Genomic DNA, 19897 nt, shown 5'->3' on the forward strand with positions numbered 1-19897 from the left:
TTACTTTATTTATAATTACAGGTCCTGGCTCTTTTAAAGTGCTAAAGGACGCCCTGTCTAAACTTACCGGTGAAGTACGCAGTTTGGATAGGGAACGAGAGGGATAGGAAATCACTCTCGTTCTTGATAATAACAAAGATATATTCTAACAATCAAATAAATAAAGATACAAATAAATCTTCACATACCAATGATGATGGAGATAAATGATAAATTCCTTGACGCTTTCAGTAGGTTCGGTAGGGATTTCGGGTCTTTGCAAGGGCGGAAGACCCGCTGGCGCTCGGAGCCGTTAGACAGGGTTTATGCACTGCGGGATACGTTGTCACCGTCTCGGACGTTGCACTTCGCGGTCCGGTGTCTTAGAAAACTCGCCTGTTAGGCCGCGCGTAATCGCGAGGTCGCGTCGTCGAAGATAGGAATATCGTCGCGAAAACCCGAAACTGAACAGCTGAGTCGAAGAACGAAAGAACGAATTCGCCGTTAAAGAATAACACAAGAGCAGAAAAATACAGAAAGAGGCCCCGGTTTCGAACAATCCTTTTATAGACTCTCCCCCCCTTCCTTTATTGAAAAACGTCGAAGATACGGGATAGCAACAGGCTATCGTTCACGATACTTTGAGAATCATCGAGTCGCCGAGGCGGTCTTTGGAAATTGCTGACGATGTGCCGTACGTTTCCGTTCCGCCGGTCAATGTCTCAAGGAAGGTCGACCACGCGCGTAGCTTCCACGTGTCGCTGAATTGACAGTTTTCGTTCGTTTCTCCGCGAGTGAAGGTGATAAAAAAAATGAACAATGAAAAGAGGAAATGAAACTACAGGATATAACAGTTTAAAGAAATAAAGTCCCGTAAATATGTACATATTTCTAGACTCTCTATTTTTTAAGACATGAAACACACATTAGTTTTTTGGTTCAAATCAGGACATATTTTTCAAGTTAAAAATTAGGAGAACAACATATTATATTAAAATTTCTATATTTTATGCCCAAGAATCCGCAACAGATTTTATTTGGTTTTTGGAAAAGTTTCAGCATGTATATAACTGACATAAATCTTCGAAATGTATTTATTAAATTTTCATTACAGTCTCCGACAAAACAGTTGTAAAAAACGACATTTACTATTTTCTTCGACATTCTGCAAAGTCGCAAATAATTCAGAATTTTTTTAACACTTCATTTAGTAAACTAATCCTTCTAATTTCACAAAGAAACTCAAGTCACTTGGTCCAATTTTGAAGGGGTTATTTTGTTTTAAAGGGCGTACGAATACTTTCTTTACCTACTGTAGATTCTTGTAGAACAACTGTAATAGGAGCCTAATAATTCTCAAAGTTATTTAGTAGTCTTACAACTAATATACGTACATAAATACAAATCATCACTTTAATAAGAAAATACACATACACAAGTTCACCATAAAAGACTCTGGTAGTTCATTGTACGCTATTAAAGTTGTTCAAGCAAACACCCCTCCGAATTAACTTCCGTGACGTGTTCGGTTAAAGAATGCCCCCTTATATTGGGTAAAGCACCTATAAATTACTCGCAATCATCATGATTTATTGATCACCTAATGAAACCTGCCGTAAGCCAAAGTACTTTTGCACGGTGACACTTAAGGGGCACGGTTATCGATCTCTTATAGCGTTTAGTTTACAGATTATGACCCCAAATTAACCTTTCGTCAACAGTACGCGAGCGAGATCAGCATTCATATCAATTATACATGTACATTACGGTTCAGAATGTTAGAACCTTTTTCATTTTTCAGATAACTACGAATGTTGTGTATACGCATTTTTATTTTATATTAGGTATACCAATAAGTAACCTGTTACTTATGTTTATTAAATAACCTGCTGTATTTTGTCAAATTCAATACTTATTTTTGAGAACATCAAAAGCTGTGTCAGCGATATTTGACCTCGTTGTACAGAGGGTGTTTAAAAATTACACCTCTGGATCGGTGGAGATCTGAAAAAGAAAGTTACCAGAAAATTGACCTCGACCTTGACATTCAAGGGCGAAGTTTTTTATTATTGTATCGTATTCTACTCGTCATAAGGAAACACATATTGAAAGACCCAGACATACCCACAGATAAATACAGAAGATGCCAACAATTTACAGAAACAATACATCTTATAACTAGTGGATGCAGACTACTTGCGTCGACAGAATACACAACCAGACACAATGCAGTGGCCAACATCATTCGTCAGGCAATAACACTAAAACATCACCTAATACAAGAAAATATACCATACTACAAATACCAACCAGAGACAATACTAGAGAATGACGAAACGAAACTATACTGGGATGTAACAATACACACTGACAGAACAATAGCACACAACATACCAGACATAACATACACCACCAAGAAAGACAAAACCACTTCAATAGTAGATGCAACTTATAATTCAATATCAAATGAATCCATTATATGTATGTATATCACTAAAAAGTTCTAGTATTCCGAAGTATCCAATTATACGTATCGTATATGTACGTATGCATATATGATTTTTTGATTATTGCGGCGAATGACAGTTTCGCGATTCGGCAGGCGACGTGCGATCACTGCGGTATCGATTGTTCGGTTGCGATATCGCAGCTTTGTATGTACTGCACAACTACAAATATATCGCACAACATCACCGAAATGAGATCGCAAAGTATCGCAGTTATGATACCGTAGGCCGTAGAGTGTACAGAGGGATCGCACGCTCGTGTGCATTGCACGATTAAAAACATATACCTGCTGAATCGCACAACGTCACCGATACGGAGTCGCCGCGACGTCGCGTTCCTCGTGTGCATCGGTTCTTATGACTGCTAATCGAATCCAATGAAAGGAGAATTGAACACTGCATCGAACGTACGTGCATATATTCATGAATACATACTGAAATTGATCCCTTCGCCAGTTCAGACGATCGTTTGCTCGTTTCGTCGCGTCCCGACGTAAAAAGCTTCTTCCCGTTGAGTGTCGACTCCTCGACGATTACTTCCACCGGGATGACTCAGGGAAAAAGGAAACGTGCTAACGAGTCCCGGTCAGCATTAATTGTAACATCCTCCTGGCGGTGGCTGACCACTTCCGTCGCGCGATCGCCTCGACTCTGCAACGAAGGAAGCTGCCAAGACGACCTCAACGCCCACGCGACCCAGGCTAAAGGCACTATATCCTCACGAAACCGTCGGCTGATGGCTTTAACGTCGCTTCTGAAACTACGTAATACCGACGAAGGTATACGCGAGAGAGAATCCGGTCGGACGAAAATACGAGGTAGTTACCCCTCGGAAACTCCCGGGCGAAAGGGCTTCATTTATTGCACCCCATTTCTACTCCAACAACCTGTTCCCGTTTCTTTTATGAAAACATCCATCGTATTACGCGCACGTATTGCTTTCTAACAGGTTGTCTCTTCGCGTGTTCACATCGTGGAGATCCAGGAGGGTAGTAAAGCGTGTTTTTATATCAGTCTTCTTGGAACGATCTGCTAGAACGTCCAATATTGGTACACCTATTGGGATGTTCTATTACTTGAAAAGTGCACAGTCTTTCCCAGAAATAATCTAATCTTGTAAAAATTGAAAAAATTAGAAGCGGCTCTACATGAAAATTTTATCGTCGGAGAATACACACCTAATTGATATCGTGTCAACGTTTTATGACATTTGGATCATTGTAAGCCGAGTTATAGCACCCAAATGAATTCATTACTTTGAATAATTTGACAACTTATTACACTTCGGATGGGGAAATCTTCAAAACTCGCAAATGGCCTTCCATAAACAAGTTTTTCAACATGTCACCAACAAAGACATGGAGAGGATTGAAATCGTAAAAACTTTAGAACTCTGTATCTTGAAGATAAAGTCTTTTACCACTATTACGAGTAACGTACTTAATACTTAATAAGTTTGATTTCTTATCTGAAGAACATTCTGTATATTAACGTCCTGGTCTGGCTTTTTCGAGTAAGTTTATATACATATTTGCATCATCAAGGGCGGAGTTCGAACAAATATACATAAATCAGTGATAACGAATTCAGAGATACATATTAGGGAGGACTATACTTTTCTACTCAGTTCTTTAACTCTACAAGTTTTTCCTTTATTATGTAACTTCGAGCTTTTCATCGATTTTATTCGTCTTCTTTTAGTTCTTCCTATTTTGCTGGAAATCATTCTTGTATTTAGATATTACATAAGATCATCATAGAGCGGAATTTCTTGACTTTCATTACGTCTCTATACTTCTGGAGTTTTCAGAAGTCAACGTAAAAGTAATAGAGGTTGAAGGAGAATCAAATTCTCAAAAATGGAAACACTAAAACTGTAACCCTAATTGAGCCAGCTAAAGTGTTTGCGAAACATTGGAAAAATTTATCCACAAGGACTTCACATTTTACACTCGAAATCTTCAACAGAAATGATTGTATGATGCCGTGCCGTGAGAACCTCAAATCTCCAATAATTTCGTAATATTGCCCGATATTACGTTCCTAGTTTTTATTGCGTCTGGTCCCTAAGACTTCCTACTTAAGCAAAAAATCGTACTAAACGGAAACGAGGAGTTTATATGACTAAGAAATAATTACTGGCGGTTTCCTCACTTTATGGCGACATTTTAGAAAGAAAACCTTGAATATATATCTCTGTAATGTAACTATGCATGTCGTTTTTGAGTCACACTTATGAATGCTACCTTTAAATTCACTAAGCTTAAATGTAAAATGTATCAGATTTAATCTACAGGGTGTCCCAAAAATGTCCTCCGACCCGGAAATGGGGCACTCGGGGGGTGAATTGAAACAACTTTTTCCTTAGCAACAATGTAATCCGAGGCTTCGTTACCGAAATAGTAACGAAAAACCGCGACCAATCAGAGCGCGAGTTTGCCAGCCGAGTTCCCGCGCTAGCGGTGGCTACGCGCTACGCTTGTACTACGAAGCTCCAAATAAGTAGATCAGCTTGCATCGCAGGAAACTGCAGCATACTTTTTATCATCTACCGTTTGTTATTTAAAGAGATTAATGAATGAAACGTAAATGTAGGCAAATTATCTGTAACGTAAAGAGACGAATACACATTTACTTTTTTGTAAATTCCTTTTTACGAATTTGTAAATTTCCTTTTCAAATAACGTGTTCAAATAACGTCAAAGAATGTATTGCACCCAAATATTGGGCAACATATTAAAAGGGGATTAAATTAATACGTAGGTGATTAAACGCTACACGTGGAAATCGCAGGGTAAAGAAGGAAGTTGGTTTACCGAGTGTCTGAGCGAGAGGCTCTCGTGCCGAAGTGCCGGAGGATGGAAGGAGACACACAATGGCATTGAGACTGTCGCAACGTCGCATGAAATACGCAGCGCGCGTTGGATCCCCACCAGGCCACGCGTCGAGGCAGGGCGACCCCCGAGAGCTCTTCTTTAGAAAAACAGACCATAGGTCGAACCGAACGAAGAAGAAAACATAACCGCGGATCGAATCACTGCTCTCGGATAGGTTACCGACGACACGATCTTCGTAGAACGCTAAAGCCGTTCAGGGGAACAGGCCGTGTCCTGACTGCGGCGTTAACACGATTGCACGATCGTTGTCGATCAGTCGACCGGACGTTCTGCAACGGTACCCGGAGATCCGACGAATTTCTAGCGACATCGCGTCGTATCGGCGCGGTTTTAAGTGCATTACATCGTTTATGAGGCAGTAGCACTCCCATTCCGGATACAGGTACCGAGGACATTAAATTCAACGCACGACAGCCCGTGTCACATGCGGGTATGAGACAAGTAGACCAGACCTCCACCTTTTTCCCTGGTTCCGTGGGACTCACGTTTTACAGTCTTGCACGCACGCCGATAAAATTGAGGCAAGCAATATTTTCTGGTAAATTATACCGAAGAATCGTATTCTACGAACTACATAGAAACACATCACCGGATATCACGTGTTTTCTTGTCCTCGCAGATCGTAGGTGGTCTGTTCACGAAGAAAAAATGTTCAATTGGTTGGGATGTCTGATCAAGGGCTCTTGCAAGTCAGGAAGTATAATAGAGCCTCCCGTATCTTAACGCCCATTATCTGAATATCCTTATATTCGGAAGTACTAGTATCCGAGCGTTCTGTTATCTGAACACAGTGTCTCCCAGCAGTGTAGATAATTAACCATAGGTCGTCGGTGTCACAGGAGAAGATAACTAATCCTGTATTAGTGTCTATAGAAGATTTGAAATAATTGATGAATTTTCATAAGAAAAAGCAAAAAGGGTATATTTCTGCCTGTGTTTTATTTTCTTATTTATCATTTTAATTATTATTTTACTCTAACTCTTAATCATTGCAACTAAATTCTAATATGATAATAATACAGACTAGTGGTACACCTATGTATGAAATTAATTAATTTTAAAATTAGTTAATTTTTAGAATTAGAAAAATTTTAAAATTAATTTTTAGAAAGTATCCTAAAAAATATTAAACTGTCTTTAATATTAGTCTTTCTTGTCTTACAATTTGAGTTACATATTATGATACAGAGAAGTTTAATTATCGATTTACTTTTGTGTAAATATACAATACACATCTCAGCGTTGTTTTCGTCTGATATTTATCAGAAAACTAATTAAGTGAAGTGCATATTTAAAAGTACAGTACTGTTGAAAAATATAAGATCTCCTATTTTGAGAGCTTGCCGTTTCTTATTTTTCCATATTTTTCGATTATTCTAGTTCAGACGATAGCCACGAGTTTAGAGATTAAGAAGAGACAAAGAATATCTTTGTGTTTCAGATAACTATATCTAACATCAAGTTCGCCATCCGGTGAGATATTTTTCTATGCGGTCTCTTCACGGTGGTCCTATTTCAAGGCAAATGGATATTTTTCCTCATAAAAAATATTTTTATATTCTTAAAAAATAATCAAATAAACCTACAAACTTGCAGAAGGATGTATGTAATACTCGTTTCTTTTTTAAATTCCCGAAGAAATATTTTTTTTTTAATTGTCACACTATGGTCACACGAGGGAGACCCCTTAAGTCTTCAGCATTTGCTTCCCATTCACCATCGTTGAATAACGCTGTATTGAAACTTTAATGTGTCATCTTCCATTTCAACTCTAATGTTTTTTATTTTTAATATTAAAGGAATAGAACATAAGTCTGTAATACGAAATGCGATGTAGATCATAGTTATGTTTTATACTTTTCGCATGGGAATAAATATAAAATAAAAACTCTATTTATGATACATCTACATACCGATATATGATATTAATTATTTAGATTTACATATATTTTATTTTCTTGTCATGTCCTGTATTTCTATTATTTGTAAAAATACTAGAAATATATAACGTTATCTAAAAAATATAACTGTTATCAACCATAAATGGTCATTGTTTAAATGTTTTAAATATTTAATTGATAAGTAATAAGAAATTATGGAAATTATAATGCAGTGGAATAAATGTCACGAACGAGGTTACATAAATTATTGCCAAGTGTTATATTTTATTCGAAGATAAATTTTCCCCTTTTGTAAAAGACGATTTGAGAATCTTGAAGGATTTTCTATACTGCTTTAACAAATGAAAGGGCTAATCAACAGTGGTCTTTTTATTTTCTCGAAGTGCCACGCCCAAGTAAGTCATTGCTTGAGGAAATTTACGATTTCTTTGCTCAAGGTCGTCGACGGAAATTAAAAGCCGGTCCCAACACATTGTATCTCACCCTTAACCCATGACCTCAAACACCGACTTGCGTCACTCGACAAAGATGTACGAGCGTTGACGTATATTAATGACGTTCTCGTTACGTTATATTCCCCTTTATAACACCCACGAAGGACGAAAACCACCTTCGCAAGGCTATGACGAGATCTCAAACGCTTTTGGCTCATTTATCTTCCCATAAAGAATAAATTTATCATTTTGTTTCATTATTAGTTTGTGCACATTTGTCTGTGTCGTATGTTTGCAAACTGGTTAGAAGTTTGTTTCTTTGTCTGAGACCTGAGAGATATCAGACGGTTTGGGTTTGAACTTATTTAAAATTATTGTTAAGCATATGGATGCTAGTTTTAGTACATACATGACAGTAAATAATTTTAAACATTGTATATAATATTATTGAATGCCAAGATGTAATTGTTCACCGGGACACCGAAATGAGCTTTATCTATTGAGGGTATCTCAGGACTGGTATTACGTAACCAGGATATCCGTTGGACAAAACACACGTATACCGGAGTGCAATCCCGCACAATTTATCGTGGAGCGACTACTGCGGGCATAACTTTTAATCGATGGAAAATCTCGACCAGCCGACGACATTCGCAGCCACAAATTGCCTATAAACGCCCCTGTAGCGTTCACCAAAAGTTTTCGACGCAACCAAATTACACGCATAATAATAATGATAATAATAATAGCGGTTGCAACAGTAAAGAGCCTCACGGCGGTCGATATAGACACATCATGAGTATTCAGAGAATTCCTTTTTGTATGCAGACATTAAATTGAAGTTATTTAATCATCAATATTGCTGTTTGGAATTTTATTGTTTTTCCAAACTTACATCTATCTTTGCATCCTATAGTTACATGTTACGATATTTTGTGGACACTCAAGTTCTACAGACCTAGAATATATAATAGAAAATGTAAAAGACTGAAATTTGATTTAAAAACTGCCCATCTAAATTCTGTAGCGCCCTCTATTGTAAGCGTTTAAATGTTGTGACATGATAAGACAAATGATGGGTTAGAAATAGAATGGGGGAGAAAAACTAGCTGAAAGCTAGAGATTTATGAAGTCTTCTGATCCACGGTCTCGAAACAAATTAGTACGTCAAAGAAGAATGGAAATTACCATTCTGTGTACTGCTTGTACAAAGAAACATTCCTGCAGAATAGTTAAGAGTATATTGGGTCAATAAATCATAAGTAACTATTGTTTCTTGGGAATGCCATTTCAAGTATTTCGTATGTAATTTCATGAATGAAAAAAAATTAGTATCATTGCATGTACGAATAGAAAAGGAAGTTGTACACAAAAATATTGTTTCATTCTCGAATCTCTTTCAGTCGCACCATTCTTTTCCCACGTTCGGCGAGAATCCAAATCTCGCCACGAGCCGTAGGCCGTAGCTATTCCATCGTTCTCCTGACGGGCAGAATTGCATGCGGGACATAAGCCAACAGCGTCAGAAAAATGATACTGTCCGGCAACACTGTCTTCGCGTAGCAAATACACAAACCCAACTTGATGGTAACGGGGAAGAAAATTATTTGTGGGTACTGCCGCTAGATGTATTATCAAGCCGTCCCAAATATCGATTATATGTTTCCGCTGGCGTCCGATTGTTTACATCCGCGCTTCGATCGATTCGGAGTTGGCTCCAAAGGAATGTCCCCCCTTAAAGTCACGTACTTATCTGAGCATGCGGCTCCGAATGAGCACCGGACGCACACCGAAGAAGCGAATGTGCGCTCATGTGAACGGTCATTCGAACGCGAACACCATTCGGCCGAGCTGTTCGGCCCGATTCAGTCGTTCTCGGTACATCAAAGTGAGCACGCCGCAGAATTTTTTGGCTTCCGAAGAACAGAAGCCATGGGTAGAGATCAGGGGTGTGCGGGTACTCGACATTTCGGGATCGAGTCGGCTCGGGACAAGTCGGGCGAGAGCGGCCGGGATCCCGACAGTATAAATCGCATCAGGATCCCGACAAATGTCGGGTCTCGAATGATATTTTCGAGAACTTTTCCGTCTAACGGCAAAAAATTATACTATACGATACGATGCCATATTGAATCTTCAGGTTCATGATATGAACTACAAATGCTAAATAAGTTGACGATTCCAAATGGAATCCTCCGGTTGGACAGGGTTAATAATACAATTTCCAGTACACATTTCTTCGTACGTTATGTTTTTATTAAGTAAAATAAATAAAGTGGCAGTATTAGGGACATTTAATCTATCATACAACATACAAGCATATATAATATTATTTTAAATTATAATTTATTAAAACATAATTTTCCATCAATATAGATTCAAACATAGATTCCATCACTGTTCTGCGTAAACGGAACACGTCACCTAAAATTTATAGGGAACCTGTTGCGGGTCTGTATCCGCTATGAAAACGAGATGCTTTGTAGCTCTGTCTAATGGTTTCCAATCCGTCCCATATGAAATCTATATGGAAATTGATGCTGCAATGGATCCGTCACGTCACCGTATCGAAGAGACCCACCGTTCTAATTGGATTGGGGCGTACTCACTTGATAACATGACAAGACATCCGCATGTGATGGATGCAATCGAATGAAACGTGTCAGACGAATCGACAGGAAGACACAAGTCAGTGTTGTCGGCTGACTGGAAATAGATATATCATGTTCTAATAGCCGTATCGTCGATTCAATCTCTTTCAGAGATAAAATTCTGACACGTACTTTTGCATCGACAAACGAACGTTTGTAAATAAAAATTGTAAATTCACATATTCCTAAAAGGCAATAGTAAAGCCAGCAATTCTACATTTTGCCTGTTAATGCATAATATGAATGTTGACAATTGATAGATAAAAATAAATGCTCAGTTTATTAGTTCAAATAATAAATATCAATTTGTTAGTTCAATAGTTATGATTTATTGAAAAAAGGTTGACCCTAAATTTCAAACAGCTGTAAAATCTACAATTTTTAACATTTTCAAAAATCTTTCGAGATACGTTTATGTATCGATAAAGACTACAACATATCCAAATTGGAACGAAATCCGAAATGGTGATCCAAAAGGTGTCCGATTTCGCTTGGGATGACCCATTTAGCAGACCAGTTTTTTAACTGATCCATAGCTTAGAAATTAAACAACTTGCCGGTTATTTAAGGTTACATTCTTACCAATTTTCCCCATTCCATATTATTTAAATGAATTACACTATTAAAAATAAGCAAATGTCTTAATAGCCTGAAATCTTTGCATTACTCGCTACAGATAATATTCTTTTGTTGCAAAATTTTGCCTTTAATCTTTGAAAATGCGATACTTTGCATATGTTTGATAAAGAAGTAGCTCAGCCACATGATACCCTATAATGAACTTCTGTTCTCTCGATATTCAAAACTGGGAGACATTCTATTTTTTCCCTCCTTCCGGCGATCAGGCCGCTGTCAGCCAGCCAGCAACACGGTTGGATATATACTTACACGAACTTTCAAGTCCAAGGAGCCACGAACCCCGACATTTGCCGTACGAAATTATCATCTAGTATTGCGAGGCCTACAATTCATAATCAGCAATCCACATGATTACTTGTTCCGTCCGTACTAACCGAGACTCAGTTATTTCCCGACCTGTCCGAAAATTAAATTGCTAATGTTCTACAAAGGAAATACGAGGATTAAAGAGCCCTTTGACGCAATCCGGAGGCACATCATTAAACGTCGTTCTTTCATCATTTCAGGAATTGAAAAAGAGAAAATGGTAAATGTTGTTGCAGATTCGAGATGAATAGATGTAGATGGAAGCAACGAGATTGATTATACTGTAGTAATATACCTAATCGTCACTATATCGCGTAGAGAAATCATTCGACGAAAATTGATCATAGATCTCTACATTTATCGTATTCTATCAACTAATTACTATATTATATTAGACTATCCGGAGAAGGAGGATGATCAAAAAGGCCGATATTTATACCCCTTTAGGCACCTAAAATTTTAGTAAGGCATCATTCTATAGGTCCCAAGGTACCATGATAGTGCACTCATTTATGGCAAATGTGATGGGAAAGTTGTGAACAATATAGATGAAGTTGTCATCAAATATTAGAAACAGTTTTCTTCTAATGTTTATACCGTTTACAATAACTATAGAGATTCTGGAAATAGCAATGATGATACTTCCTCAACATTTTAGTCTCCAAAGGTATCTCGCAGTTTGATTTTTCACCGGATTTGTTTAATTCAGCTACATCAAACTAATTTCTGTTACCCAAGTATGAAACGAAGACAAAGAAACGACAATTGAAGGATCATTTCGACATTTACAGGACTTCGATGAATACGTTCTCCGTGATCTTGAACAATAATTAAGAGTTAATTTCAGTGTTTTATAATTGTCATGAACAATATGTCGCTTCAGAAAGAAACTACTTTCAATAATTGCTTATAGGAAGTGTGAATCACATACGAAAAATTACTGTTCTGACGTCAATACAGAACCTTTTGGGACAAACCGTGGATATAGAATACTTTCTCCGTAAGTGGAGGTTTTGGTAGATTTGAATAACCACTCGTTTGCTTCAAATAAAATGTTATGTTCTTTATGTGAAAATTCGAAAGAATGTTGAATTCTGAATAGAAATGTACAGTGAAACTCGAATTTGATGTGTTACTTGTTACTTATAAGGTTTACGACATACAGGAATAGATTTTAGATAAGTGTGGTATTGCATTATAGCATGCAATTATTCTATAAATATATACAAATATAATACATACATATGTATGTAAGGCAGGCCTTATTTTGTCTGCAACCTATTAAAACCCCTAACATTCACCTACTTTCTGTCTTTGTAAATTTTTAGTAGACCGAATTTTCGTCAATCTCTGTTACATTTAATAATTGTTATTCAATTGAAATATCTCTGTTATTGTCGGTGTACAATTATTATTTAGTAATGTTCTATCTGATTGCTGGAATTTATTTATGACCCAGTACAACAATTAATTTCGGTTTCTTGTATTCTACCTCAAGTTCTACGCTAAACTAATAGAAATGGCACGAAGAATATTTAGAATACGCTTGTTTGAATTCCAGAATGGACCATGAAGGAGCGCGTCGGGAGTTGGTAGTAGATGAGTGGTCGTCCTCTCGGTTGGTGTCACGACGATCGTCGACGGGATTCTGCAACGTTCGATCATTCACCCTGCAGGTGTTGCGCACGGCAGGTACGAGGTCGACAGGTGCAATAATCGGGGGTGACCCGGTTGCTGCCGCCGGGGCGGCGATGCGACGATGAGCTCGCCGAGGATACTGCTATCCTTCCACACCCGACCAGAGGCTAGTATATAACTAAAATTATGCGCATTGCCGCTAGAAACTTTCTCTGCCAGCTATTGTTCTGCGTAACAATTCAATTCAACGGTTTCTGGTCGAAATTCGCCATTACAGGAACCACATAATTCGAGTGATTTGTTCCGTTGCCTCAATCCGGAAACCGTTTGTATAGAATGTACACTCACCGGGTTGGCCAAAAGTGCGTGTGATTTTTCACGATAATTGTCTTCAGGCGCTCGGATGCGTAACCAATTTTACTTCCAATCTTTAAAGCAGGTGGTTTTTTAATAGTTAGCATTTAACTGTATATTTCAACTAAAATAAAACTTGAAGATTGAGTTTGTTTTACGATTTTGGCATAACATTAAAGATGGACTTGCAAAAAGGAGTATTTTTCGGCATATTATGCCGTTTTAATTCCAAAAAAGGACAAAATGCAGCGCAAACGTGTAAAAGATAATGTAATGTGTGGAATTAATAATAAGGGAGAATGCCATCAATGAAGGCGTGTGCCAAAAGTGGTTTGCGACAATTCGTTTTCTTTTTCACTCCACGATACACCACACTCTATCCGGTCACAGGAGAGGCGCAACGATCTGTGTAATCGACAATGATCCTCGTTACAGGACATGAGAAATTACACTTTTTCGGCCAACCCAATACGTTGTATGATACACTGTTGAAAAGCGTTTATTTGTGCTAACCTGTGAATTGAAAAAAGCGAGTCAACTCGTCATTGGTGTATGACTGTGTAATCCAATAATTTTTCATTTCTCTTTTTATGTACCTATAGAACCTGTCTTCTTCTCGTGTTAATATATTTCTATTGGTACCAGTTTCATATTGCTCGCGTTTGTTACAGGGCAAAATGTATCAAACTGTTTCTATTCGCTAATTATTATTTACGATTATATCCGCATTGACATCCAAACGCATTGATTAATATTTGTTTTTTTTTCGTATGATAGGTACTTACCTCTGTTGTAATGGTTATTTTTACCATTTTATAAACGGAAAGATTGTAATCAAACTTCCTATTTTGTTTTTATTAACTTATGAATACTCGGTAACCGTACTGTAGTCCATAGCTGATGATGGATGCTTAAAGAAATTCAAATTTTTCAGCAAGATTTTAATTAAATTAGCCAACAAATTCATATTGAATATCGTTGTGGTCGGTATATTATCGTGTTTTATTAAATACTGCATCTACATATAACTGCATAAAGTCTGTAGTCTGTTGTCGAAACTGATGATATTACAAACGAAATAGTAGACAATTGGGGCTCCTATGGTTTCAGCCGTTTGCAGTCGAGTTTCGAGTTACATTCGACGTAACATTCAATTCCAACACATTCGAATATTGGACTACACTGGACATGAATACTTTCTTCCCTGATGACGTTGTTCTCACATAAACAAAAAAATTAGTGACGTTTTACAAAGAAAAATCTACAGAAGGGCAATGAAGTAAAGTCAGAAACATGAAGTACGAAAAGTAGTTATACTAGGCCGATTCTGGCTGACAGATCCAACGGAAATATCGTTGATAACGGTATTGCACGCGTACATATCGCAGACTTAACCGGCTCCAACGGAAAGTTCTCACGCGGTTCCGGTACAAATTATTTTTAACAATTAAACGGTTGAACAAAGAGTGAAAAGTGTAAAATTTTACTTCTGAGAATTGTTTAACTAATAAAGTTCCTTGAAATCGAACAAACTATGAAGTGCATATCACTGTTAAACGAACACTTCATATGCAACGACCTCATACAATTTGTTTTGCGTATTTCAAACAGTTAAAGAAAGTCTTAAGTCAATTATCTTTTTGTCACCCTTTATATAATGTATAAATGCAATGAAAAGTTATAATACATTTGAATACGAAGCGTAGAAGTAACGACCGCAGTACAATGTCAGAAGTCGTGTTAAAATATCGAAAAGCTGAATTTCGAGATTTTCTATTTCGTTTACAGTTTACATGGGATTTAAAGTAAACATTCCTCAAATCTAAGAACATTGTAATCTAAAAATATAAGGAACGGATCAAGGTTAGTAATCGATTTCAAAGTCGAATAAAAACATGCCGGAGTCATTATCTCATTTTTGTTATCAAAGTGACAAAAGTCCTATTTTGATACTAACTATTAAAAAGGCTCGTATGTGAAGATATGGGTAATATTTAGTGATTCAAATTTTATTAGTTTTTTGTCGCATCATCCACATTCTACAAAGGACAAAAGAAAAGAAAAAACAAAAAGTATCGGTCCTTTGATTTTTTTTACTAAAAGTATGTAGTTCTCTTTATCTTCTTCGATAAGATACATGTATATTTGATCTACTCCTAAATGCTCTGTCGAGAGACTTTCTTTTTAAATTTGATAAGCAAGGAGCTTACAATTAGTTTTAAAAGATGCAGATCTTGAATTTCTTTCACATTCAATTGTAACCAATTAAGACAGTAATGATAATTTAGGATTTGTTGTCAATAGAAACTATTGTAAAAAAAATCTCATATGAAATAATATTTTCTACTTAATGGCATATATGTATTAAATTTGTGACGTGTAAATATAATTAACATATCGATGACCTATACATAAAACTAGTTTAACGAAACATTGATTTTTTATTTTTTCTCCATATACTAGTTACAGTGTGCGTTGAGTAAAATCCGTATAAAATTTTCAAGGTAGCCTACACATTGCTTTTCATTAAAACTGTCATTAAAAAAACAACTAATATTCTCAGTAACCAGTTGTTACGGCCACCGTTATCATAGACCGGAAGGGAGACAAATCGAGTTTGTAAGTGTCATCGATCTCTGTTTATATAGACCTCGTGAAAACCGAAAACTTAAACAACGAGAAGATAGATAGTAGCAAGTTTGCCTCGTGCGGTCTGATCTATGAATCCCGAGTTGTTGTCCGCGTGACTTCGAACATTTCTCTTTCATCCTTCCCTCTTTTGTAATAGCGCGCGCGAACAGGGTCAGTGACGTAACGTGAACGTTATCTTCGTGAATTTTTTTCGCAGCCCCGAGTAGTAGCAAGGCCGGGTCGCCTCGCAGGCTGTCGCAAGGTCGAGCAGAGAGGAGCGGAAGCAGCTTCAAGGCCGAAATTATTCGCCTGGCCATGGACCTCGAGGCGAGGAACGGAACCGGTGAGAACGACGACGAGGAATACACGAATATTTACTTCATCGTTGGCAATCGCAAGGAGACGGCCACCTACAAAGCGGATCAGGTCACGAACATGGAGCTTAAGGGTAAGTCTATTTAATTAATTGTCCCGGTAATAGAACTTGGATGACAGTTCGTGAGGAGGTAGTTACAGGCGACGGAGAAACAGTCGATTTTTTTATTGAACGACGTCGATGTTGCCGTGGCAACCAGCCATTGAACGAAATGATGAAAGTTTTCAATTAGTTATGAAGTACATACTGTGATTGTTTCTTATTGTTACCTTTTCGTCCCAAAAAAGCAGATATTCTCAGGTGAAACCGAAATAGGTGACCAAACATTGGCTTATCGTATTCTGTTGTCCCTAAGGATGGAAAAAAGGTCATTTAAACATACATATGTAGGTCCGGAAACGACTCCCCAAATAGCACAAAAACGTCATATGCATGTCCGGAGAACGTACGTTCCGGACGTTCGATACATTCGGAAGAGGTCCCGAAAAGGTCCACATGTCCCCCCTACGTCCTCGTTCTGATCTTTAAATGTCCTAGGAAGGTCCAGTTTACCAAGTGGAACGTCCTCAGGACGTCCTGTGTCAACATTCTCAGAACATTTTCCGAATGTGTAAAAGTAACATTGTTATTTGTACTTCTTAGGAACGTTTAAAGTGTTTTTAAAAATATTATGGTAATGTCTTAAATTAAAAGGCGTATAATAAACGTTTCCCAAATGTTCAAAATTGCGGTCAGATTTTGTGTTCACTAAATAAAAGATTAACTTTCTTGCGATTTCCGCACTTAATAGAAATTATCACGCACTTATAGAATCCTTGCATTCGATGGCGTGCTCACTTTGACGTACCGCCAACGAACGAAACGGCTCCAGATGCTCGCCGAACGCTCGATTCGTGCTCACTTCGCCGTCCACATTAGCGCATGTTCGCTTCTTGGGCGTGCGTCCGTTTTTAACCTCGCGAGACCAAGCCTCGAGGTAAACCTTACCGTGTATGGCCTGCTTTAGAGTGGACCCTAGAGACTACCCTTTTCAAGTATCTCTTTTCAAATATCTGCTAGGAGATTCGGTCGAGGTGTCGAAAATGTCTAGCGCCAACCGTAAATTTTCTGACGGACATAGCACGTCAGCATTGAGTTTTGGCCAGGAAAAAATTGATAGAGGAGAGACTGGTCATTTCTGCTGGAGGGGTTGAGTTTGTACAATCGTGACAAGTGCAGTGATTCTTTCGGTATACTGCGAACGTGTCACGAGCTATCCGTAAATCATTTCCGTTCCGCAAATCGAACGTTCGTATCTCGTTTCCGTATAACTGAATTGTTCATCGCTGTTACTATATAGCCTAGCCTGTGCTGTGTGAATCGAGAACCAATAAAAGAGCAAAGAATTGTGGAACATAAAACCAATCAGGAAAAGACAAATCAATCGTCTAATGCGATCGATGCAATGGAGAAACAATTAAACCGTTGCCCGTCCGCACTTTTTTTCGGAATGGTTAAGAAATGGAAATTAATTCGCTATGATCGATCCCCGAGCTTTATTGAATCACGCCGAAATCCCTTTTATCTTCTCACCTTTTTTTCTCATTCAATTCCATCCATAATTGCGATCCTATTCCCATCTCGGCGAAAATCTCTTATGCGGACGGTTATCTTTTTCCGATTGGCGGGCTCTTTTGTAGGGATGATTCACGAAAACCTCGTCCGTTCGTCGTGAAACTTCCAACCCTTCCTCATAATTAACTCGTCGTTCGTCCGTTTCTCACCCTCTCCCCTCGCGGCGATAGGACCATTTTGCGGGCCGAGCGTGTCGCCAGTACATTCTTCGCGCTACTTAATTAGAAAGCTTTTTAATGACGCCGCGCCGGTTCCAGCACCGCGAAAAAATATGCCGACGATGCCCCGCTGGGAATTAATATCGTTTGTAGGCTAAATTGACCCTTATTGGCTAGCCAGCATTGCGAAATTTCCTCTCTACGGAATATCCTCGCTAAAAGAGGAAAAAACGAAAGTATTTTAGATCGTTCGATTGATCTTCGGGACCATTAATGGGGTACAGTACCTTGTAAATCTAACGAAAATGGTTAATTTAAAATTTCTTTTCTGAGGTAATTTTTGAGTGAAGTATTCGGAACCTTTTAAGGGATTTTAGGCAACATTTTCAGTTGATTTTTATACAATAGTTATTATTTAAAATTACAAAGTGGTGGAGTTATACAAACTTTGTCTACCGTCGTGTCTGGCAGGACCTTGTCAAATGACATCCAGCAGGTTTTCGGAACTGTTCATCCAATTAATTTCAAATTTGGACACAGTATTTCTTACAAAATTATCTATACTTTAGTGTACGAACTATAAATAAGTAAAAAATAACAAAATTGCAGCTTCGTAAAGAATGAAAAAGTTTTTAACTATAGAGAATGTCCTGTAACTGGTGATACAACTTAAAAGTTCATTTGGAATCAACTTGAGTAAAAAAACAAGTTTGAAACTCAATGAGTATTCGTACTTTAAAGTACGGCTGCTACTGTGTCCGATTATTATTCAGTATTTCTACTTGTAACACATATTGGTTTTGATACCGTACTAGTTTTAAACCAATGGTCTTATGAATTAATTGTCATAACATATGTAAATTATATTAAGCACTGGACAGACAAGTGAGCTACATGATGCTCAAGTGTGGGCGTCTTAACAAGATTTTTTGCTCACATTAATCGGAAACGGAACTCAACATAGAGACACATAATTTCACGTTTGCAAGTTACTTCTCGTACGCAGAATTATTAATACAAGTCACTATAGCCGTCTATACCATGGTTCATAAGTTTAATCGCATCTATATACAAACTGAGAACAAGTCAACATCGAGAAACAATAATACTACTATTCATGGACGTAGCCGGGGGGGGCAGGTGGTGGCACTTGCCCCCCTCCCCTGGACGGAAAAAAGTGGCTTTTGCCCGACCCTACAAGAAAAAAATTGGATTTTGCCCACCTCCCCCCGCTTCCTTCCCAGAGTTACAAAATTTTTGCGTAATTTAATATTACAGTATAATTTGAAACAGGAACAACAACCTCTATTAACAAAACGCATACATTTCCAACGATTTATAACTTTAAAAACAAAATAAAGTGTGTTTGGCTATGTACACCCCTTTTCACTGTGGCAGTCGATGTGTTAATATCAGGTATTATCATCTTCCATTTACCACCGCCATGATTCAATCGTTAGAATTCGTATAAATTCAAGAGAACCTCACAAATCAAAGCTTCCATCGAAATTCAATTAAATCTCGAACCTTAGATAATTATATCTTATAAATTTAGTACATTTTAAAATTGCCTAAATATCGAATCATTTTATGAAACGCTTATTCGTCACATAAAATACATTGAATAGGTGAAAAATGAATATTTTTATATTTGAAATAATTCGGAAGTAAAAAGGTTAACGGCAGAAATTTATTTTAAGAACGTCATCGATCTTTTCATTACAAGATTTCTAGAGTACATAGCTATTCGCAAGACAGGCAGACAGACAGAGAGGGAGGGAGGGAGAGCGGGGGAGAGAGAGGGGGAGAGAG

At 37.7% G+C, this 19897-nt stretch overlaps 1 protein-coding gene across 1 annotated transcript in view; it reads left to right on the forward strand.

Moving 5' to 3' along the window:
- Nucleotides 1–16168: 16168 nt before the first annotated feature.
- Nucleotides 16169–19897, forward strand: part of LOC107185630 — a 57995-nt gene continuing 54266 nt past the window's right edge. The window contains exon 1 of the mRNA XM_015573360.1: nucleotides 16169–16385. Within this exon, the coding sequence (XP_015428846.1) occupies nucleotides 16253–16385 (133 nt within the window). The 5' untranslated portion in view covers nucleotides 16169–16252. The remainder of the gene's footprint in view (nucleotides 16386–19897) is intronic.

This window comes from Dufourea novaeangliae, unplaced genomic scaffold (genome assembly GCF_001272555.1).
Source record: "Dufourea novaeangliae isolate 0120121106 unplaced genomic scaffold, ASM127255v1 scaffold63, whole genome shotgun sequence".
Taxonomy (NCBI): Eukaryota; Metazoa; Arthropoda; class Insecta; order Hymenoptera; family Halictidae; genus Dufourea; species Dufourea novaeangliae.